Source organism: Corvus kubaryi, unplaced genomic scaffold (genome assembly GCF_017639235.1).
Source record: "Corvus kubaryi isolate FWS band 111438036 unplaced genomic scaffold, C.kubaryi_AGA036_p1.0 split1-131, whole genome shotgun sequence".
Taxonomy (NCBI): domain Eukaryota; kingdom Metazoa; phylum Chordata; class Aves; order Passeriformes; family Corvidae; genus Corvus; species Corvus kubaryi.
Window position 1 is genome coordinate 15,296,822 of NW_024582073.1, and position 25,272 is coordinate 15,322,093.

General features: G+C 36.5%; 1 protein-coding gene across 1 annotated transcript; it reads right to left on the reverse strand.

Moving 5' to 3' along the window:
- Positions 1-905: 905 nt before the first annotated feature.
- On the reverse strand, positions 906-12,519 carry PACRGL (parkin coregulated like). Its single transcript, XM_042052847.1, has 8 exons — positions 12,278-12,519; positions 9,663-9,793; positions 8,077-8,144; positions 6,894-6,984; positions 5,563-5,697; positions 3,744-3,851; positions 2,709-2,789; positions 906-1,346 (listed from the first exon to the last, which is right to left on the reverse strand). Exons 2-8 carry the CDS (start codon positions 9,774-9,776, stop codon positions 1,290-1,292), a joined length of 654 nt encoding a protein of 217 aa, XP_041908781.1. The 5' UTR covers positions 9,777-9,793; positions 12,278-12,519; the 3' UTR covers positions 906-1,289.
- Positions 12,520-25,272: the final 12,753 nt, after the last annotated feature.

The following is a 25,272-nucleotide window of genomic DNA, read 5'->3' on the forward strand; positions in this document are numbered from 1 at the left end:
ATAAAATTTTTTTAAGGCATAAATACATTTATCTTGACTTAGCACAGGTCTGATCTTGGCAGAGATTCCTGAAGTGAATTTTAGTCAGGCTGTAGTAATTTTAAAAAAACTTCTGAAATTGCTTTCACATGACAGACTTTTATTAATACTCTATGCATCAGCATCTTGTTATGACAAAAGACATCCTTTCCAACAACTTTAAACGCCAGAATTGAATATTCCTCAGGGGAAAACATTCTGTGCAAATTTTGTTCCTTCAGTTAACTCTCCCTCACAGTGTACTCAAATAAAACATGACCCTGAATAGGGTCAAATTCAAATCAAATTCAAATCTAATTTGAATCAAATTCAAATACATTCACAGACAAATGTTGTACCCTACAAAGCTTGACAGGTAAGCTGGCTTGTACACTCTTTTTGTTGTCTTTAACTCATATTTTTTATAGCTTCCACGTTCAGAAGCTTAGTAACTTGTCTGGACCTGAATTCACAAGCAAGTCCCAAACATATCTATGACATTACTGAACTCAGTGCAAAGGGAGCACAGTGTAAGTACTCCAAAGTTACATCCAGCTCCCATTCAGTAGGCCCAAAGTTAACAGGGACTAATGAGCTGAGCAAAACCTCTGCTGTGGCTCTGTGGAGCAACCTGATGCCTCTGCACTGGATTTCCAAGAGCCTCTCCAGGCTCTCAAAACATCATGCTGAGAATGCACTGAACAAATTCAGCTTTGCACCATATGCTGCCTGTTTACTGGGTTCAGCTTCACACCTTTAAAAGCTGACTCTGAAGAAGTCTGTGAGGGCTCACAGTTCTATGTCTGCTCTAGTCCTGATGAATCTAAATGCATCCATCTCTCCTGTGTCAAAAAATAAGTAATATATTTCAAAAGCAACTATACATATACAATTTAGCACCAAGTTAGATTTTATTTAAGTAATTACAACCAATTTATTTTGCATCACACAATTATACAAAACATATTAAGCACAGCAGATATATTAAATGAAATTGTAATTTAAAACAAAATAAGATTCAATATTTACTCTGTCTTTGAAATAACAGCACATTAACCAATGTCATTGTTAAGCACAATGCATATGCAAATATACAAAGAGAAGTCTTCCATAATTACATATTCACAAACTGATAAGACTCCTGCTCTCCATCAGACTGAAGGATTATTATTATTTTAAGAGAATGTATCATACCCCAAATAACAGTGATATTTGCAGACAGTTTCTTTCCTAACTTCACCTTACAGTACAAATCACTACAGTTTTCTTGTTCAAGAGTAGATAGAACTATAGGTTGGAATTTTAGATTTGATGATAGCCACAGTTGCCTGTTGAAGAAAACAAAACAAATTTAAACAAAATAAGGGACACTAGCACTACATATGACTACTCATATAGTCTCTACAAATTGCATAATTCATCTTTGCTATTATCAAACAGTAGAAAACTAAAAAGTTAATCTTGGCTGAGAAATTTACTGTCAAAAGGGCTGAAAAAAATGAACTGAGAAAATGCACCATTGTGATAACTAATGCTGGAGAGTAAACATCCAAAAGAAGGGACATTTAAACTCATACCCAAAACTGGGCATAAATATAGACATGAAATAGTAAGGATTTTTAAGTAGAGCAGTGATGTTCTGGAAGGCACTTCCAACAAAAGTAAGAATCAAATGCCTTATAACTAACTTAGAAAATAAATTTGATAAATTAATTGGTTGGATTATATAATATTGCTTTGTAACCACAATTTAGGAGTCTGTTTCCAGTTTTTTTTGCTTTATCTTATTACTGTATTTTTAAAAGACATACAGGAAGACCTACTCACAAAACAGGTAAGACTACAAGAAATTGGGGGACTGACAGAAGAATTAGAGGTTAGTGACTCACTGGATTAGTTACGTTATTGAGACCTAAATTTTCAGAACATTAAGATGAGACATAATTTTCCTTGTCTCACTTCATATAAATAAAAAACTCTCATCCTCCTTCATTTTTTGTAATGTTTTTCAAATCTGTAAGACAAACACTGCTACTGCTCTTAAATGAATATGAGCACACACACAAAAATGAAGAGGCACCTACTGATTATTTGGGCACCTACTGATTCAGGCACACAAGCTTGGTACTGGTAGGCCTGCACGTATGGTCCCTAATCTTCAGGTTATTGCTATTCTTTGCAAATAACAATTTAATATAACACATACAACTGTTCATAGGGTCAAGAAAGCAAGTATTTTCTCTTCTGGACAAACATCCAAGCCACTACTCCTCACTTTTTCTCCTTTTCTCCTTTGTGCACAATGTACAGCATAACATTTGGCAAAAGAACGTTCAACGGAAGAAACCTCTGCCATCTATTACTTAAAGCATCTTTTTGATTTATAGCCACTGCAGATCCAAACTCTGCATTAACCAGGGTGGGCTGGAATGTGTCAGATTCCCTCAGTAAATGGCATAAACAATAAGCTATTATTGGGAACAGCAGGCATCATCAATAACAGCAAAAAGTAACTTTTTGCAAGAGTAAATCTTGTTGAGAAACATATTTAGTCCCAGAAAATGGAGCACCAAGCATGTATCCCAGCCCTACTGAAGCAAGAACATGGCAACAAAGCCAGAGATGAAAGTTCTTTTGGCAAAATTGTATTCAAAAGTGCAGATTACTGAATAATCATCCGATCAACTCACCTTTCCACCATACTGCTCCAACTTTTGTAAAGCAACAGTAACTTTTTCTCTAAATTTCTTGTCCATTAATCTCTTTAAAAGCTATTGGAAAGGTAAAAATAAAAAAGTTTGTTGCACAATATAGTACAGCATATGCAAAGAGGCAATAATAACCTATTTTGTTACTTTATTCCACTTTAACTTTGCAAGATTAAAGCCACAAAGAAACATTATAACTTGCAACTGATGTCAAAGTATGGAACTAAATAAAAGCAAATGGAATAAAAAGTTAACTGAAGAGAAACTTAAATTCAAAGAAAACTGATCTGTTAGCCAACAAAAATATTTCTTTTTCTTTTAGCGAACAAATTTGAAAGAAATATCAACCTTAAAAAAAGTCATGAAAAGTCATCCACATGAAAAGTTAACTTTTTTTATGTGCATTGAAAGAGATTTGTTGTAGTGGAAATACTTCAAAAAAACATGCTGTAGTTTCTCTCTTTTGTATTGGATGTCAAAAAAGGTCCTTTTATTTTGCTGTAAAAGTGCACTTTACAAGCAGGTTGAAAAAAACCATGAAAAGCCTGTCTGACAGAGGAAGGATGTCCCCAGAATGACTTGGTATAAAAGTACTTCTCATAATCCCACTCAAAGCTTATTTAATGAAAACTTCCTTGTGCAGAATTCCCATCTGAAAGAAGTGGGAATATTTGCTTCTGTTAATGTATTGAAGCGTTCATGGTTTTGTTAAAATACTCAGACTTAAAAACTCATTTTGCATTAAATTTTCCTCCCAAAACAAAAACATCTGGATGTTTTATTAAATAGAGAGAAGACTTCCATTATTCTCCAGTTTACATTAACAACAGTTTTTGGTCCCTGCTAGAACTTTATAAGTCACCATACTATAGGAATGAAGGAGTCACACAGGGGACCATATGAAATAATGTTTTTCATAGAACTGCTGAGTCCTCCACTGTATCTGTGCAGATATTATAGTAAACAAGAGTGCCATTAAAATACAAATGATTTTTTATTACAACATTAAAAACTTACATTTGTGAGTAGAAGCTTAAGATGATCATTAAGAGATGGGCCCACAAGAGCACTCAGTTGCACTAAAGCATCCAATCCTCTTCCAAATACTTCGTCATCTGCATGGGCCTTCAGAAGGGGCAGAAAGAAAGAAAATCCTACGAGTAATATTCAGACTAACACACAAGTTTTTCTAAACTGCAATGTCTGCATTATGATTGTATGGAGTAGTTTTAAACATAAAAACTACTGTGCGTATATACTAATACTGACTGACTATTACTATCTAGAGGCCATGTTTAAAGCCAGAGTGTATTTCTGAAGTGGACAACAAAAGCATCCATGAAATGTCCCCAGAACCCTTGCATTTCTTCTGAGAAAACTAATAATTTACTATTGATGAAATAAAAAAATTGGCATGCAGAATATCTTGCTACACTGGCAATTTCAGTATTTCACTGCACATTAGAAATAACCTTCCAAATGCTGCTGTGTCGAAATTGAGAGACACCATTTTAGTTGCAAATGAAATGAATTCGAGGTAATTTCTATGTAATTCATAATGATAACTTTCTTTGTTGGAGAAACAGAGGAGCCAATGACCTTCTGCCTCAATTTATTTAGTTCCTTGCCAACTACACCTTTGTCACCTGCCAGCAATTATCAGGCTCTTATCTACTTCTACAATTCTTTGTCATCTTTATTGCTCCCATGGAAAGGTTCTTCTATACCCGACTTCTCTAATGGTTTAGTTATTTCGCTTTTCCTTTAGCAGAGAAATAGACTCATAACAATTTATTGTGGTCTCATATTAAATTTTAAGTTTGTTTAAACAACTGTTCTTACTCTCCAGCATCTGGGCCCTGAACGTTTTCTTTTCAACTATAAATCATTGACTGCTTATGCAATAGAAGGTTTAACAAGACTTAATACCAAAACAGTACAACAATAAAAATTATCAGATGAGTAACATTAATTGGAGAACTATAATTCTAATTTTGTCTTCAAGCTAAACCAAAGACAGTGATAACATACAATTCTAAACTTCTGTTGCATCTGATTTGAGATCACAATTAATCTTCAAACTTCAAGCCATCTCTGTTAAATCAGAACTGAAAAACAGCTAGATAAAAAGGACAGATACTTACTGAACCAGAAAACGGCTCTCAAAGACATGAAAAAGATCCAAAAGAGATAACCTTCAAAGTCAATATCTCATTTTATTTTCTGATGGCGTAGAAGAGTTAAAAATATTTTAAAAATTAGGAATATGACCTCAAACACTATAAATGTATTCTTCCCTTTTCCTCACAGACATATTCTGGAGATGGTGCTGTGCAGGGCTGGGAGTTGGACCCAATGATCCTTGTGGGTTCCTTACAACTCAGCTTATTCTGTGATTCTCTTTTACCTTTGTAGCGTGTTTTGAATTGTTACATGTAATAGATGAGTATTTATTCCTGAATATCCATTTTACTTCACCTCATTTTTATTTTTTTAGATGTTATTGTGTGGACATATAAAAAAACCCACCACAAATACATATTTTTATTTCTGCTTATATTAAAACCTTTAATAGAACAGTTTCATAAAATTTTCCCATACCTACTGTTATGTAGTTATACAAGAAGTTGCCCATCTGAATTTATATTTAAAGACATATTTAGCTAATAAACTAAGGTAGGGTTAACAACAGAAAGAGAAACCATTCCTACCCCCCCAAACCAAAAGCCCATGCAATAGATTCATTACATTAATATTATCCATGTATTTCTCACCAGCAGATGAAAAAAAAAAAAATCAAACCCATTAAAATCTCTGCATGAAGAGCAAGACGTACCAATGAAGCCTTTAAGACTGGAACTAGACGAGGCAACAAGGGAATAGCTTTTTCAGCAGCACCTTCAACCAGAAGTAATTCTTTAAAACCCTCCTTGGAAACAAAAGTATAGGGATGTTTTGTTTCTCTTAGTCCCTGTTGCAAATGTAAAACATAATTTTCTTAATAGTGAGCCTTCTTTTACACAAAAACATGTTTTAAAAGTTCCACATAGCAGCAAGATAATGATTGGATTTTGTCAGATCAGTTCAAAACATAAAGTACACTAACTCCACCATGTGGAGCCACTGGGTACAACTCTGCTCACAGAATATTCTAATTAATTTTTCTTTTAGAACATTGAATATTAAAACTCACATTATGAATACTGCCAATTCGATCAATATTTGTACTTCACTACCTTTAATCTAACAACCCAAGGTATTTTTTCAATGAGACCATGAACTAGAACAGGCCATGTTTGTAAAGGGGTTCTGTACCCTGAAGAAAAAAAAGAATAGAAAGTGAACTATGGAAGGAAAGTCACCCCACACCACATACCTCTGTATGCAACACTAAAAACTTGTAGACAGTACAAAGATGCACTTCTGGCAAAGGCCTGACTGGAAAAACTCAAAGATTTAAAGCCCTGTGGCTGAAGCCTTTTTTCTTAACATAATAGAAGCTTTATGTTACTTTAGGAGTTGACAGTTTTGTTTAATCTTAAAAGAAAACAAAGGAAAGAAAGAAAAAACAAAGGAAAAATAGAAACAAAGAAAAAAAACAGAAAAAGAAAGAAATAAAATAAAAATTTAAAAAGCCACCTTAGTGTATGCACTTTATTCTACCTGCAACATTGGATTCAGCCATTGGATCACATTTATTTAGACACCTGAAACATTTTTGGTGATAAATGTCATGGATGGTTCTGAGAAAACAGAAGCTTCAACCTAATGTATAGTATTTCTCTTCCAGTTATTTACACTGTACTATTTCAGTCTATTGAGGAGAGCATTCTTAATTCACAAGGTAGGCTTTTGTACAAAAATAAGCAAAACAATTTAGTTTACAAAAGATCTGCAAAACCACAAATTTCATTCAACAGCAGGGAATTTGAGATACAGTCTTGCATTTGATCAGTATTATGAAGATTAAACAGCTCTACCTGGCTCTCCCAGAATGCTCTAATTAAACTACAAATAGCAATGTTCTTGACCATTTTCATTCATACAAGTGGGGTTTTTTTTTAATATTTCCCTAGTAGCTAAGCCTAAATTAGCTAGATTGTTTAAAAATGACATTTACCATTAGGAAATGGTTGTGTGCTTAATGTTACAAGAAATTGAGTTTACCTCTGCCAATGTTATAAGGAGAGGATCAAAGGGAACAGTTTCGGGAAGGCAGTCCCACTGCAGTTTGTGCTTTACTGATCCATGCACTAACCTATATAAAGAAAAAAGTTTTAACAAATTAACATATAATAACACATAATTTATTGCTAAGACTATTTGCTTTAAATGTATCACCAATTAGTTTGTCGTATTACTACATTGTACACACAATCACAATACATACTGCTCTCCTCAGGGAAATCACAGGATCACAGAATCAACTAAGTTGGCAAAGATCTCTGTGATCATTGAGTCCAACCTGTGTGTATGTATAATGGTTAAGAGTGCAATTATAATAAATTCCCAAAATATGGCAGTTTTCAAAATTCCACTCCTAATCACATAGAAATCAGAAAACAGAAGTTACAAAAATTATAGATGCCTCTCATACCAGCACAGAAGCTATTCCTTTTGCAAAGTTACTTATTTTGGTACGTATATCAAGAAACATTTTCCTCAAATAGCAATTGGTAAGGGAAATCAGTTCAAACTGAAAAAGATCATATTGGAATTTACTATTTACTCCTAAGACACAGATAAATGTATTAATGTATTAATACTATGTATTAATGATTATTTTATACAAGTATATACATGTACATTTTATTAATGATGACTTATATTTTTGTAAAATAATTCTGCATCCATGTGACAAAACACTAGAGTATTTATTGTCTAGGCATATATATAACTAAGTAACTTAAAATACCCTAAACTATTACTTAGAAGTAGTTTTGTTAATATTTGATATTATTGAAAACTACAGAATAGAAATATTCAATAAAATGTTGTCATACTACTAACTTCAGATAAAAAAGGCTGTGAAATGTTTACTTACTAAAATGACACTAGAGAAGTAAACACATTTACCTGAAGAAATTGTTTGTGAAAGAGGTTTAGGAAACCAAGTGTGCACATACTTAACTATTCTTCAAAAATGAGGCTTTGATATTAATACAGCATAAAAAAGAACCAAAATAAGACCATTTCAAAAGCATGGAAAGTTGCTTTCTGCTCTGGAAAGAGCTAAGTATTAGAAATTTTTCCAGAAATTCATGGAATAAAACAACCTAACTAAAAAATGAAACATGAAGAGATGTATTTCATAATATATTTAGTAAAAATAAAAACCAATCCAACACACCTGCACGGAATGCCACCTCTAGCATATGTAGCAGCAAATGCAGTTGACGGTTGAGAATAAGGACCAAACTGTGAGGACAGAAAAAAAGCATTATTTATTCATAACAGTAATGTTTTAAAGCTATTATGAATATGTTAAAACTGAAGTTTACCAAAACCTGAACTTAATCATGTGATTCTAAAACAAATCAAGAAAAGAACTGCAGCTATGGGGTGGAAAACGTAAGTGAGACACTTATGAGAAAACAGCTTCTAAGACTCATCTGGCCGGGGAGTTGTTAAAATATATAAAAATGTAGAATCAGTGGTCTCCTGATGGAATAACTTTATTTTTCTATTTTTTCTTGCAAATGGTAATATTAAAGTTTTACAGGTTCTCTCCTTAGCAGATCAAGGACTCCCACTTACCTGAAGCTCTTGTTGCTATATTGGAAACATACAGAAAGCACGTTTACTCCAATGCCATCTTGATCTGAGTATAGACAAAAGTGTATGGTGGCAAGATGTGGGAGAAACACCAAATATTGGGCAAGATGGTGGGAGGGCACTGGAAATGCACAGGGAGGTTCACACTGGGTGAGAATCTAGGTAGGACACACTGGAGAAGGACACTAGGACCTTCATGCAAGGAAAGGCTGAGAAAAATTGGTTTTTATCATATACATGCTTCTTATGCATATGAACTATTATATTTACTAGCATGATCATTCAATGCTGCTTTCCAGATTATACATATTATCACAAAGCATTCAGAAGGAAATACCACGAAATCTCAATTTTTGTGTTTTGAGTGTTTAAACCTCCATTATGATTAGTAGAATTGTGTTCATGGCTTAATTTCAGTCATTGTGCTACTTGCAAAGAGATTTCAAGTAAAAAAGATTCCCACATTGAAGTATTCAGCCTCTGTTTATCAGTGAAGTACTTCTGCATTTAATTCACTTTCCAGAAAGCCTGTGGCATTACTAATTGTCCAAATTATATGGCCCAGTGGTGAATTATAATTCATGCATTCAATGCTAGTTCTCCAGGCACGTGACTTCCATAAAATAAACAACGCCTTTCATTACCATTCTCCCAAGAGCACAAACTTTTCCTGAAGCATTACATAGTCACAGTAACTGTGAATTTCAAATAATGCTCACCAGCAATTAATTTTCCAGATTTTATGAAGCCTTGAATACCTTCAATATGCCACCTGATTCTTGGTTTCATTGCACAATTGAAATAAGTTTCTCTAAAGGAGCAGGTGCCAAAGTTTAGACGTATAAGGAAAAGAACAACAATCCTTTTTAATGTTTAGCTCTACGTCTCTTTCTAGGGCAATAGTACATAGAGAATAACAGTTACCATCCAAGCCACAATTGTACCAAAATACCTTTTTATAAAAATGTAATATACAATGTTATACTTCAGGTATTTGAGCTTAGAAGATAAGGAATGTATGATTAATAACGGAAGTTTAGTTTCTATGAAAAAAATAGGACCAGAAGAAGCATGTCCTGCATGCCATTTCATAGAGTAAGGAAAATTCTTCAAACCACAGATGGGTTTTGACCAAACAAAACCACCATCACCTATACATACCGGATCAATAGTTTTAGGATTCAGCTTGTCACTAGGCTTTGGCTGTGATTCTGGAAAACATGTCTTGCTTTTCTGTGCTGCAGTCTTTGTTTTTATTTGGATGCCTGATGACATTCTTAGAACATTGCTTCCTACAAAAAAAAATTATTAAAAACATAAAATAATTTTCATTCCTATATAAGAGAATATAAAGGGTTAGAATCCCCAGGCTCAAAGACTGACATGAACAAACAAGTAAGTCTGAGTAAGTGCACTAGGAAACAAATGCTTATTCTAATATATTGGACACAGTGCATGGAATAATTGTAATAGTCTTGTTACTCCATTTTTCAAATGCACACATTTCCCAACCTGCTCCCCTTCACTTGTGTTCTTTGAGACCTGCAGCTAAAGTGAATTAGATACAGTCTGCTTTTCAGGCAGCCTACAGAAATCCAAACAGCAGTACAGGGCTCTGCAGAAGAGCCCAGAGTGAAAGAGGGTTGGGTGCAGTTACTTCAGAAGAAAGCAACAATTTGAGGAATGTCCAGGATGAAGGAATGAAGCTCGTACATTCAGGACACAAACTCCAAACCACAATCAATAAGAGATGAGAATAGAAATGTAAGCCAGCAAAGAAAAAACACAGAAAATGAATTCCAATAATAAGAATGAAAGTACTTTTTTAAAAAGAGTGCAAAAATAACTTTGTCTACATCCTTAAATACTGATTTAAGTACACTTATCTTCTATAAGTCAATGTGCCAGCTACACATATGTATGTAATTGGGTTAAAGTGTCCCTAATAAAAATAATAGTTCTCTGCCTATTTAACATACCAAGTCTGATACTATGCTGAATAATATCAATTATTCCAAGATTTCAAATATTAATGAAATTATAAAGAGTGAAAATGCTAGTTTTGAATAATATTAGTGCTCAGTAGTTTTTGCTGTGGTATATTCTGCATGGGAAAAAAACAATTTAGTAAATAAGGAATTAAATTGCAATAGTGAAAAAGAAATTACACTATATAGAGATGAAAATAACAGGAAGCTAAACATGGAAACAAATATTGCCTCAGGGATGATCAGAGTGCTTGCTATCCAGCCATCACCCTTGATGACACCTGTCTTTCTCAAAAACATGATTAAATGCCAAATACTGAGATCAGGATGAATCAGAGAGCCAGATTTTTTGGCCATGCTACTTTCTCACCCTCAGCTCTACCAGCCACCATGCAGTCCTTGTATAGCTTGGCTATTTTAATTCTTCTCTCCAAACAGGATTTCCAGTCAGGTACCTTCTTCATCATCTACATTATGAAATCTTTAGGATTGCTTCTGTTTCTGGTAAGTGATAAGGTCCCAGCACGTGTGTAAATATGCTGTCTTTATGACTTGTGGAAAGAATTAAATTAAGTGCCTAAGTTTTACTGAATGTTGTGTAACAACACATAATAATGATTAGCAAATTAGCTAAAATACAAAGCAAAACTAAAACTGAAAGTTTAAATTCATACTTCTTGACTGATGATTTAATCAGAACTAGTGATACAAATCAGTTCACCTACTGCACATATTGTTTTCTCTTTCCTACCATTTCCAGAATGTGGCCTGTCTCCACTGAAAGTCTTTTTAAAAGAACTAATAATATACCACAATTAGACAATTAAGCCTCTTCAGAACACACAAAAACTTACATGACACTTATGGGAACTATTCTGTTTGTAAAATGGAATCAAATGAAAAACATTAATATAGAAGGAAATCTACTGATTTTGTATGTCCATTTATTATCACAAAATTCTAATAACATTAGAGTTAGAAGACAGATTTTTAACTGTCAGAAAAGTAAGAATCAAGATCGTTTCATACTATAAAAACAAAAGGTAAGTTCTTGACAGTAGCAGCACATATCACAAAATACTGCTGTCAGTGTCAGCCTTTGAAATGTACAATTGCTCATAATACAGTCAGCCTGCTAATACCTACATAAATATTTTTCTCAGAAAAGTATTTAGAAGTAATTCAGGTGTATTTAATCTTCTCTGTTTTCCAAGTAATCAAGATACATGCTAAGGTACATTAGGTTTTAACTAATGACAAAATCCAGAAAAGTCAGTGGTTGTACCATGAGAGAAAGTAAACAAAAAGAGTGACAATAAGCAGGAACAACGTCAGCCTTTTGGTACAAAGTAAAATAGGAGTAATAAACAGTGATAATGGTTTTGTAAAAATACAACTGGGACAACATGCCAATGTATTGGCAGTGAAGGAGGTAGCACTGAGCAGAAAAAGAACTTTTCATAAGGACGTCCCACTCTCCAGAGATGAAAGCTCTTGTGTAGTGAGGAGCTGGAAGGGTCACACGTATTTGTAGAGCGATCAGACGGCTGAAGCACGGCTGTGAATCAAACAAGCGACATACGAGGTTTGATACAGAAGTGACCCATCTACTGGCAGACGACGGACTTCAAATAAAGGAGCGGCACTTTAAACAGAAATAGGAAAAGCGCTTTTAAGCGACATCTTTCAAAAGACGAAAAGTGCAGCCTGCAGTTCGGGTTCTAGAAGTCACTTAAGGCAGGCAGAATGGAAGTCAGTAGGATTTGAACGGCGAGGTTGCTCCCTTACCCTGCGGAGTGTCAACTCTCCAGGAGTGCAGAAGCAGAAACAGATGAGGAGCTCCGAGCACCGTCACCGCCGAGAGGCTCAGGCAGCGAAGCTCCGGCGAGTTCCCGCAGAGCCACCGGCCCAACCCTCAGGAGCCCCGTGGGACACCCAGGGGCCCCGCGGGACCACGAGAGGCCGTCCCGCTCCCCTCGGCCCCTCTCCCGTCCCCCGACTCCCGCTCCCGCTCCCCGGGCACGCCGGGATCCGGGCAGCGCCGTCCCGCTCCCCTCGGCCCCTCCGCACCGCAGACGCTTCCTGCCGGTTGCCACGGTAACTACGGGCCGCCGGCAGCCCAAACTTCCTCCGTGCTTGCTGCAGACAGAGCGACAAGAAGACTAAAAGATCGAAAGATCGGGGGGGTTTTCTTTTTTTTTTTTTTTTTTTAGCCTAACTTGTATGCTGTGATTAGAATGAGAACGATGAATTTTCAGGTGACATCTCCACTCAGTTCTAGCCACTTTTTAAATACCTTCTCAGCTATACGATACTGAAAGGTCCATTGGAAGTACAGCATCATATCTGAATGTGGTAAACGAGCTTTTGGGTAAAAGGCTACTTTTTAACTTGACCACGAGAGTGCTTTCATGCTTTCTTCAAGAGATCTGTATATTCTTTCACGCACACAAAAATAAATCTTCAAGCAAATTGTTTCCTTGGTTTGCTTAAATTGCGTGGGATACAAGCTCTCCACCATTGCATTCTTTCTCACTTCTGTCATTTCTACTGCAGAACTGGATGTCGATAAGAAAGACTATTTTCCTGATTTTCCACAGGAAAAATTTGCACTGACAGTGGTGAAAAGTAGTTGCAGACTATTTTTAAAATGCCATCGGCGTTTTGGGCAATGCAGGCATTTCATAATTGTTTTTATCCAACATAAATACTTTGTATCTGCCAATAATGGGGAGTCAAAAGTGAGGACTTTTTCAGAGTTTAAATAGGCTGCGTAACTGAGTGCTGTTGAAAGGCATTAGTGCAACATACCATTTGGAAATAAATAAAGAAAAAAACCTATAAATAATATTGGAGAAGGGAAGATTTCTATTTTTTTAAGTGTTGTTAATTAAACTCGAGACATTATAGTACTTTAACAGAATTATTTTACTGTTCCACAATACTGAAGGCAATAGAAAAATGGATGTCTTTTTATCCAAAAATGTTATGGATTGATAAATGATCTCAGAAAAAATCCAATATTTGAAAAGCAGACCATGAAAATCTTTGAAAATCACACTAAAAAATGCAAAGCAGCCTGATCATTTCCAGGATGAGAAAAAAAATCTGCTTTTCTTTTGAGCAAGGTTTATTTTTAGTTCAGTGTTTTAGTATCATTTTATACATGTATGTGCTGTAGCTGTTTTGTGAGTACAGAACAGACCACAGCTGTGGAAGAAAGTAGTAGTACAATTCCTAAGTCAGTAGGAGGTATGAACTGCTGTGTAGCACGAAGCAAAACCCCACTGATCAGCTCCGTGGAGTCAGCAGCTCCCACTGAGTTCATGGAGGCACAGAAACGACTGGGTTGTAAAAGGACAAGTAAGTCTCCAGTCTCTGTGAAAGAGCAGGGCTTAGTACAGAGTCCAACCATTTTCCTGAGAAATGCAAAATAAGAGTGTCACGATCCTGCAGTGAGTATGTACCATGGGGAATCCTGCTGTTCTTGGGGTGTTGAATGTATGGCAAGGCTCAGCCACCTGAGTGAGTGCAGGCAACCCGGTATTTTGGGTGGGCTTGGTCCTCTTGTGTGGGAGCCTAACTATCCCACGTGGGAGAAATACAGACTAAAATGATCCTAAATTCCTGGAGTAGGGTAGGATGAAACTGTATCCTTATCTATATTTTTCTAACTTGCATGAAATTTTAAGAGTTAGGAAAAGAGAAGTCCTAAGGTTAAACACAAATTCAGTCCCTTCTGATTCCTACAGTATGATCTTAAAATGGTTTTTATTACACTTGTCCTAAGCATTTGCAGATCCCCTGCTCCCTGAGTAACTTCTTCATTGTTATAACTGCCCTTGGATTTTCTCAATATAGACATTGGGAATATGGGTCAAAATGCTTGTAATAAAATATATTTATTTAAAATAAAATGCTTTTCATTCTGTGTCTTACTGGTTTTGGTAGTTTTAATAGGAACTAGTCTGTGACATTTTAAACATATTTGGTGGATGGACAATTTAGAAGGGAAAATACTGTATGATCACAGTATGGATCAACAAAACATGACGAATTTTAGCATTTTTGTTCATTGTGATGATACCAGTTCGTAATGTTAAATATGGTAGCATGAGCCACTATTACTGTATGCTTGTGTAGCATTAGCTCCAGTTATGAGTTTCTTCATTATGCATTTTTAGTTTGTTTAATTTAACTGCCATAAACTCTCCTAAAGGTTTGAAAATAAATAAAGACAAAAATATGAATAATTTCCAATGAGTATTTATAATGAAAAGAAACTTATGTGTTTGTGTGTTCAGCTGAGCATACGGAATACAAAAATGAAAGTTAACTCAGCACTGATTACTTACTTTTCCATAATAATACTCAACCAATTTAAATAGAACCAATGATTAATTAATTATCTATAACTGCTGATAAAACCAATGTGCAATTTGACTTCTTTTTTTTAATTAGTCACAATTAAATAGTTAAGTACTGAGGGGGAGGAGAATTCACCAATGCCAAATGAATTCTGAGGCTTATGAAATAAAAACTAAGGCTTATTGGAATATGGCTAATTGAAAGAACATAAACCAGTCACATGTTAGATCTTTTTGTCTGAGCATATTTATACCTTTGTTAAGCTAATTCATTTGGCATGGTTTAGACTTGGCATGTTGCCAGAGCCAGTTGTGAAATTGTGGGGAGAATATTTCTTGACAAGTGCAGGCTTTTGAATGTGAAAGGAAGAGAGTAGATACTTTAATTTTTGTCATAATTTAATTAATTTGAATTGTCAACATTTTCCTCTCTGTTTTAGCAGTTTTTCTGTTAGACAATAAGTGGTTTATGCTGATTTGTTCGCTATTTTTTTACTAAATACAAGAAGGAGATTAACAACGGATTTAAAAATTGACTAATTTTACATCTTACTAGAGTCTTAAATGTTCATCTAATAATACACAAACATATATTTTCATTTGAGATTATTTTAGAAGCTTATAAACCAAGTGCAATGTTAACCACAGTTGGGGGCTGACAACTTGCAACCTAGTAAGAACAGTAAAAGAACAAAACATATTTCCTCTATGTATATGGTAATTCCTTTCATTTCTCCAGAAACTCTGAAAAGTTAAAAATTCTCACTGGTCTTTCAAAAAGTTTAAAACTGAATTCTAGGAGTGTGTTACTTAGATAGTCTTCAAATACCATTCCACAAAGCTTTTATCCTGACTTGACCACTTGGCATGCTTTATAAATAGTGCTCTCTAAAAGAGGAGTTACAGTGTTTGGCAGTAAATGTGAGCTACGGAACAGATTGTTGACACCTAATTGTAGTTTTCAGGTTTGTCTGCAAAGATTAAATGCTCCAGGCACTTGCATTGACAAGTTGCATCAGATGATTAGTTCAGTGCCTGTCGCCTCGATGGACCTGTGAATATACCCTTTTATCTTCAGTGAAAATTGGTGTGAAACAGCATCCCTTCAGTTGAACAATTCTGGACAACAGCCCATAGACTCTATTGGATTGCTTGCTCTTTTTCTGTAATACACCAGAAATTATTTGATTGCCTATTATTAAGTGCTAACTTGCTATAGGGACTTTGGATTAGCAGATCAAAGTCCTGTATAAAACTCAGAGGCAAGGTCCCAAGAAACAGACTGACCCACAGGAACCTTCAGGGTCTGATGTTTCAGAGTAACAAAAATTCATACAGGTATGACCCCCAAATTGACAAACTTAATGAGATTCCTAATGAGTATCATGGAGTAGATGGTACACAGAGTACTGTTAGTGTGCAGGCATGCTGCTTTGGGTATGATTCGTGAATGAAGATGCAAGGCTGAGCACAATCAAGTAGTTGCATGGACAGTTGCATGGACAACTGCAGTTAAATTCCACACTAGGCTTTTTGATTGCTCTCAAGGATATTTTGCTGATCTGAAATTATTGGGAAATTCAGGTTTTTCCATGAACATGAGTGCCTGAGTGAGTTGGAGAAATTAATGTCCATATAGATAGAAAGATGCTAACTCATCATTGCTCCACTTAATTAAGTGTTTAGAGCAGCTCTGCAATGACTCAGTTATACTTGTATTCATCTTTTACCCATGGCCATACAGAACCAATGTTCCTGTCTCCTGTATATAGCTAGTACTACCAGGAGCCAAAGTAGACCAATTATACCCATCCTTCAGTGAACTGTACTACTTTAAAAAATGAAATTAGGATTAAAATGAGACATGTCAGGATTTGGTTTTTCTTCTGATTTGTCTAACTTTTCATATCTCCATCAATAATGGCAGTTTGAATTTGCTCTTTCTGGTGATGCCATTTCTGGTGATGCCAATTGCTCAGGTAGGACAATTAATTCCATTCCATCACTCAGATGCTGGCAAAATCACAGCTACTTCTGTAAAAGTACTGTGCTTGTTTATGGAGAAATCCATTCCCACAAATTTAGTTAAAAAAGAAAGAGTTAGGAATCTCCATTTCTTTGAATCACTAAATCTGAGTTTTAAGATACTTGATTTCCTGCCTCCCTGCTGTTCACTGGAATCTTAGTTCCTAATTAGTCTCAGGAGTCAGAGCATTTCCATAGTTAAACACCTAAGAAGAAGATTCATAGAAAGTACCAAAGATGACCTGGTGATGACCACCACTGAGTCATGGAAAAAGTAAAGGAAAAAGCTATGGTTTCAGAGAAAAGTAGTTGACAAACAGTTGGGGAAAGAAAAGGGGGGGTTGGATATACATTTGTGATTTCTTTTCTGAAATTCACAATTGTCAAAGTTTTCAAAGGTAACAAAATGTTTTGAAAGCAGTGCTAGGAGGCTCACTGGATTATGGAAAATCTGGTTTTGCCTGATTTGTACAGACTTGAACCCAGACTCTCCTGCCTCTCAAACCTGACAAACACATGGTGATATCTGAGTATTATTCTCAATTGCTTTAAGGCATAGCAATGGTATTCTAAATTTTCCCAGAGTACACACTTTTATTAACTATTTTTTTCACTAAACAGGTGAAAGTATTTGTAAGTAGAAACAGAATGAAAGAATGCATAGTAATCCTGAAAATGAAGTCATACCCAACATCACAGAAAAAAGTGAAAGAACTAGAAATGATATGTTCTCTTTATAAATCAGAATCTACCTTTAAAAAATGGACAGGATATTAAAAGATTACTTTATCACAACTTTGGGTGCCTTGAGAAATGTTCACCACTATTTTATATTGCAGGTACTTGTATCTAATATGATATATGCCACCCCATGCAAATAAAAAAAAAATTAGTAGTGTGGCCTTTCTCTTTGCCCTGCAGAGAATGCCATTATTCTCCTCCTGCTGATTTTTGTGAACTTGGAATTTGATTTTAAGAAAAATAAAAAAGTTCTCATTGACTAATGTTCTATAAATGCAAGACAGACATGAATGAGCTCTAACTGTACTCACCAGATGATTTTTCTATAATTATTTGAAAAAAACCCCTCCCTACTAAAATTCTAAGGCAGGATAAATATAATTTAAATTCTGCTGAGGGAAATAATTAAGCAAAGTTGAAAACTTGCACCTCATTGTCAGGGTGCTGCTATGAGGGCTGATTGACATGTTTTCCCCATCAGAGTTGAATAGAGAAAAAAAACAAAACCAGTTGAGGCACACACTGCAGTTTTGTGTTTTCCCACTCGGTGGCAATGATTCCCTCTCTTTCCTTCCCACTTCTGTGCTTCCTCCCTGATAGCTGCTGCTCTGCATTCTGCAGCCTCTGCTCAGAGGAAGAAACAAGGGAAAAATCATAGTTTTCTGTTACTTCAAATATCAGAGATGGCAAAATAGAGGAGTTTGTTAAGTGAAAATGTAAGTGTCTTATAGTTCACTTGTCAGAGAAAATGTGTTCTTTGATGGGAATTTTTTTACCAGTTTTATCCCATTCTAGGGCACAGACCAGTAGCGGTGTGTAATGTATTGAATATGAGCAAGTTTACTGGGCTTTATAGCCCTTCACAGAATAATGCAAATAATAATAAATGCAAAAAAGTCTGCCACAAATTCACAAGGCATCACGAGAGTATTTCCACTCTTGTCTTTTCTTTCTTCTTTTCTTTTTTTTTTTGTTTTTTCTTCCCAACAGCAGGAATAAACCCATGTACTTGGTACTACTTGGTCTGCAGAGAACATGTTAGGGAAGAGATCTAATTGCACTGGCTAAACAAATGTATCTCTGCAGAAACTGTAGCTAGGTGCAACATGTTCTTTCATAACGTTTACAAACCTTTCAGCTTTTGCCTGAGTCCATGAGGTTCCCTTTGCTGGATCAGACGTAGCAGAGTGCTGCAGCAAGGGCATCAGCCTGTGCTCTGTGGCACACACAGCTTGGGAGTACTGCATCACAAAAGCATTTAATGTCTCCCACACAACAAGCACAGCTGGCACTTGAGATAATAAGTCCAGGCATGGTAGGAAAAATATCTTTGCTTAAGACATAGAGAAGGTTTGAAAGAAAGGCTTAAGATTTATAAGACTCAATTCAAGATGGTGTCTCAGAACTAGTAACAGCCTAGAAGTACTGGCCATAGTGATGGTGATGAGCTGTGATAACAGTCATGACTAAATAATAGACTCAAAGGTAGTGGTGATGTAGCAATAGTTTTCATATTTTCTCCTTTCAGAAAGTGGTTCAGCAACATCCCCTCTGTCCCTGCCCACCCAGGAGTAGCAAGTGGGGGAGGAAGGCTGCCCTGCTCTCTCTTGCTCTGCTACTGGATTTTGGAGGAGGATGAATTGAAACATCTTTGCAAATCAAATAAACAGAAAAAACCAGAAAACCCCAAGGAAAAAAAGAAAAGGAACGAAAGAAAGAACAAAAATAAGATATTCCAGGAAAGGTGTTGGGAGGTGGGGGGAGGAGAGGGGACAGTGGGGACAGTGCACTGGAGTTGCAGTGAGAAAGAAGGCGGTTAGTGGAGAACGTGGAGGGATTAAAAATGAGGATATTGGAAGTGCAATGTCTTCAAACTCATGTCTTTTAGACTTTGTCCGCTCATGGATTGTAGTTCCTGTAATTCAGACATCATTTTGGTTTTCCACAGTTCTACTTTTTATATGAGAAGACACTGGGTAAGAGAAACTAGAGGATGGAGAAACTACATAATTAACTAGAGGAAAAGGGGGCAAGGAGGAAGGGAGATATGCTTTTGGTATATTCCTCAACATAGTACATTTCTTCAGTCTGTATTTGAAATAGTACGATATGAGCACGTGTATTTTTGAGGAAGGCAAAGGAAAGGATGGGAACGGGAAGTGTGGGGAATGAGGACCTCACTGCACTGTTCAGCTACAGACTGCCCTGCTATTGCTGGATGCCAACATAGGTCATGCTCCCTGTGCGGGTTGACTGGAGAATCTCAAACTGATGTCCCTGTGGATGTGAAACTAATCTCAAGAGTAGGCTGAAAAGAGTAGTGGTGTTGTCAGAAAGGCTAAGAATGCAGGAGTCTGGAAAGTTGGTGGATTCTGTAGGATAAACACTAACACATACACACTATGGGAGGCAAAGAGGAAACTTCCCAAGAGCCTGCCAGGTCATTTATTTGCCATGAGACAAGGTATGGACAAGTACAACATTTACTATCAGCTTCAAGTCTGAAAGGTAATTCAGTTCACAAGAGAACTGTGTGTTTAAGTACTACAAACTTGCCATCTCACAAAAAATGTCACATCAAAACTGTTGCACATTCTGTCTAACTGGAAGACTTTTGTTGAATTGAACATAGGGGAGATCAAAGATTAATGCATCATAGTGTCTGTTCATTGAGTGTCCAATCTGAGAGAGCTGAAGAGGGTGCCCAGGGAAGACTACATGAAGTGAGGCAACTGAACATAGCACTCCCAGCTTTCAGCCTTTTGCCATTCAGTAACATCCTGAGCCAGGGATGGTTGCAGCATATTCAGTAGTTTTCAATGGATTTCTTTCATGGGCAACTCTCCTGTTGAACCACAGGAGACTTAGTATTCACAGTAGCCTCTTGCAACTCACCCTCACCTTTTTATGTTGGTTGAGTATTTTCTATCAATTAATTTTATTTCTTGTCAAATAGTTCTTCTACTTAGGCTTTTTCAAGGTATCAGGATCATGAGCAGCACGAGTTTGTGTCATCCCACATATTTTAGGTTTTTTTGATTGGATACTGAAAAATATGGTATCACTTCTCAGAATCTCAATACTATCTCTTTGTTCCTAAAGTCCCAAACTTCTTTAGGTTTCAACTTTTCTAGACATTCTGTAAAATTAGTTTAAATTGTGGCAATTTTTCTAATCAGTAGTGCAAAGCACGTCAGTCTGCAGTGGGCCAGAGTGTGCTTTATAACTGTCAGCTGGTTCACACTATACGTGGAAATTTTACTGCACATGGAAGACCCCACAATGTTTTCTCCTGTCATCCTCCTTAATTTACTATTTCCTATACTTATTTACTTCTTTTGCTACTCTGAAAATAGATTCAAGTTTTGGCCAGGCCACTTCAGTCTGTGTCCTGTTCTAGGCCAACCTCTCAAATGCTTCCATCAGACGCTGGTTCTGTAGATTTCCATCCACAAAACTGAAATGTCATCATTTTCATTACCAGCCCAATCTAGGAAGTGCAGTGCCCCACTGAATATGTTGGTATAACATATTCTTGAGAGCAATGCAGACTCAGTCCTGCAGTATTATTCCATTCTGTGCATCCATCCATTTTATTTAGCATATATACCATGAATGCAGCTCTAAAATGATTCCATGAGCACTTCTAGCATGGAATTCAATCTTGCAACTTACTACAGTTTTCTAAAGATGACTTCTGCAAACAGTGGTGTTATAATTGTGGAAATCAAAACAATCAGTGAGGGATGAATAGTGGTAAAGACACTGGTGTCCTTGCATGGTCCCAAAAGGACTGTATCTGTTGGGACAAATACTGTGTGCATTCCCCAAGTAGTGGAGAAAAGCAATGAGCTGTGGGAGAAGGTTAGGTCACCAACTGGAGGTTTTTTGTTTGGTTGGTTTTGTTTATTCTAATTAGATACATTCTAGTTTGAATAAATATTTTAATGCTCTGTGATTTTTGCTGAATAGTAATTATCCATCAGCGGCAATAAGTGCTGCATAAGTGGTTATTCAGAACTTACATTATTTCTTTGACTCAAAATAAATAATAATATTTTACACCCTTCTTCTTCACTAAAGTGTGATTTTGCACTCAATTGTTTTAATGTTATAGCTTTAGATAGTGACAGTAGTAGTCAGAAATTGATTTAATAGTTTGTTCTTATATTGAAGAGGCAATGACCATTTAAACCTACTCTTTAGTTTTTGTTCTTTAACTGGTCTTTTACTTACAACAACATGTCGGCCAGTAATATTTCATTTCTTAGTGCTCTGAGACACTGGACTTTGTCACAAGGAAAATGAAAAAAGATTAGTCCACTGTTTTGACAAGCAAGCACCAGATATTTTATTGCTAAGAAAAATCTCTTTAGCTGAATCTGGCAGTTAGACCCAGACATATCTAGGTATTCTAGTATTGATGTATGTGCTTTTAAAAATATGCTTATATTATTATTTCCTTCCATTTTATAGGTGCAAATACAATTTTATGGAGTGCTGCTGTTTAGATCAGATTATTATGATTATTAGAGGTATTCCTCTGCCTGAATTAAGGTGTAAACTACACCATATGCTGAAGTCAATAGTATGGATTTTATTTAACAGTAAATGTGAGATAGAGAGAGATAGAAGGAAATAGAAAAAAGGAGGGGGGGGAAGGTTAGAGTAACAGATTAAGTAGAAAGATATCACCACCCATGGATCCAGACAGTGTCCCATTGGTCCTGTTCTTCTGTTCTTCTTAGTGATGGGGAGGTCACTCAAAACTCACCACTTACACATTTTAGCAAACAAAGGAATCATTTCTCATTGGATAAACAGTTCTCTTATTCTATTGGTTAAATGATTCCCTTGCTTCCAATGCTAATTAGTCCCATGCTTAGTCTTTCTCTTCTTTTGAGTTGGTGGGCCATGGCCTCTGCCTGCTGGACTCAGTCAGAGCTGATTTCAGCACAGTTGCTGAGTTGACTTTCCTTGTAGATTCTTTTTGTTCATTATCAGTGCTCCCCCAGCTTGTTTACCTCTTCCTAGTTTGAGATAATTGGACAATAGTACCACCTTTATTCCATCTCAAGTTCCACTCAGGTGGCTCAACTTATTGCCCAGAAATCCAGGGTTTCACTGAGACATATTCAGAAGGGGGTGTGTTTGGTGGTCACAGATGAGCAGTTACTTCTTTATACAGTTTGCCATAGTGGGTAAAGTCCTTCAGTGATCTTAACAGTGTTGGAGGCAATTACGACCTTTAAGTCTCTTACAGTTGCTTCCTGACCACTAAGTAGAGCAAACCCTGGGAGATGGCTTTTGAGCATCAGCTGTGCTTGGGAGCCTGTGAAACTGGGTATAGAGCAAGTACAAATGTGGCAGTGTTTCTAGAGCCAACATGGGTCAAAAGGCACTCTGTGCCTGCACAGCCCTGAGCAGGAGCTCTGCTATTAATAATAAGGCCTATGGACTCATGCCGGCAATGACCCAACACCGCACCCTTGGACCTGAAATGATGACAAAAAGAATGGCAGGAAAGCTGCATGGTGCCACACAGTCAGCAAGAAGCTGTAGGAATTCATCAGCTCTCATCAAGGTCTGACTGGGCTTATTAACTGCAACTTAGCACCGTATTTCTTCAGTTCCGGGTGTGCAGGCTGTAGGTACAAGAAATTCTCTGTGCAACCTAAAAGTTCAATAGTTATTTTAATAAGAGAAAATCCTTATTTTTGCAAGATCCTGAGATATTTCAGACTTAAAATCACTCTATGTAGCATGACCCTTTCCCAGATGAGTTCCAGCTGAGCTGGTATGTCTTCACAGCATAACCTTTTTGCTAATCCGTACAGCAGTACCTCTGCCCCAGCAATGTTCACCTGGCCTCTCAAGCTGTAGTCTGTAAGACTCTGCATGATGCCCTATTTCCCCAGGTGCTTGGTTGGTGCATAAACAAAAAATGTGAAGATACCATAATCTCTAACAAAATTGTGAGAGGTTCACCATGCTGAAGAGGCCTAAGGTCCAAATGCATGTGTACAAGCATTTTAACCATAGATGTGGTGCCAGGTTCACTGTGAAAAATAGAAGCACCAAAAAGCAGAGGTGACAATCAAATCCTGCGACAATCTGTTGGTAACAAGCCATTGGAAACACAGCAGGTCCACTGAAGATTTAGAAAAATTAAATAGGAAGCACCATTCCCAATGGGTTTCTTTGGAGTACTGTTAATCAGTAAAGCAGAATCATTTGGAGAATGAAATTGAGATTTAGAAAAGAATTGTGAAAAGTGCTTATACTGGAAATATGAGCCACAAAAGTGGCTAGAGCAAAACAAAAAGAGAAGAGTTTTAGATTATAAAAGTAAAAGTTCAAGACAGTATTAAGTACAGATGTTTGGATATACCTCTCAACTACAAAGTAATTTACAATAACAAGACTGAACTTGAGCAGGCTGAAAAATGTCATGTGACAATTATACTGAAGGAATTGTTTCTGCACAGTAGAATATAATAAAACTGATTCTGCCAGGCCCAATTCAATGCTGTTATGTGCCCTCAAGGCACCATTTATACTCCAATAAAGGGAATTTGCGCATTGAAAATTATTATATCCTTAAATCACAACAATTCCCTGCATTTTGTCCTTGCAAAACTACAAAATGACTAATTCAAGACTCCTCCACAGAAAGTTTACCAATTAGTATTTTTCCCCCTCATCCCAAATATGTGTTGCTGGGTTGGGATTGTTTTATTTTTTTAGGATCTTTGTGAAGGAAAGGGCTTTGAGGTAATGAAAGATCTTCTATCAAAACAAAAGAGGAGTCTTTAATGAGTTACTCTTTAGCTCTATTGTAAATGTAGTGGCCCATTCCAGATCAGTCAACTTCTTCATTAGCTTAGAAAGAAATTCCCAATAGGGCAAATCCCAGATTCTGCCAAAACTCCATTTGTTTGTTTATTTTTTCTTATTTTGACTTGCCAAGGGTTTGCGTTTGACTTGTTGCCATGAATAAAACTATTCCTCTTTCAACAATGGGCTCTCTGGGAATGGTGTGGGAAAATTAATCCCATTACACAGCTCAGAAGTTCCCACTCAGTGGTGACCCAGGACAGGCAGCTTATCAGGCACTTAGCAGAGCTGTCAGCTGGTCAGCTCAAGTGGGATATTCTTCTTTGTGAAGTGAAGCAGGCCAGCAGGAGCAGTAGTGGGGTTTGTTTGTTTGTTTTAAGTAAATAGAACAACAGGGAACTTCTACATCCTTGACCTGAAAGTCATGCTCTGTAAATAAAAGGCATTAATGGTAGAACATGTAGGGTGTCATTAAGACACTGGTCAGAATTGTTAATTAATTTATATTCCACAGATGAGAGGGGTCTCCCCAAGATGCTGTGTCTCATGACATTTCCTTTGACTCTTTCTCTTTCCAGTAGTTCAGACTAGCCAAGTCCTTTCCTAGGTGTCTCTTAACAGAATAGTTTTCCTTCAAGGGAAGTTGTTTTCAGATTCAGTGATGCCTTCATATTTTTGCTCTGAGTGATGGGCATCTACTGATACTTCTTGCCACATGGCCAAGCTCTCCTGATGATATTGAAGGGAAGATAAATACCTAGAGAAAGAGTTCTCTTTTTTTTTTTGCTAAGGTGGAAACAGTGGCAACACTGC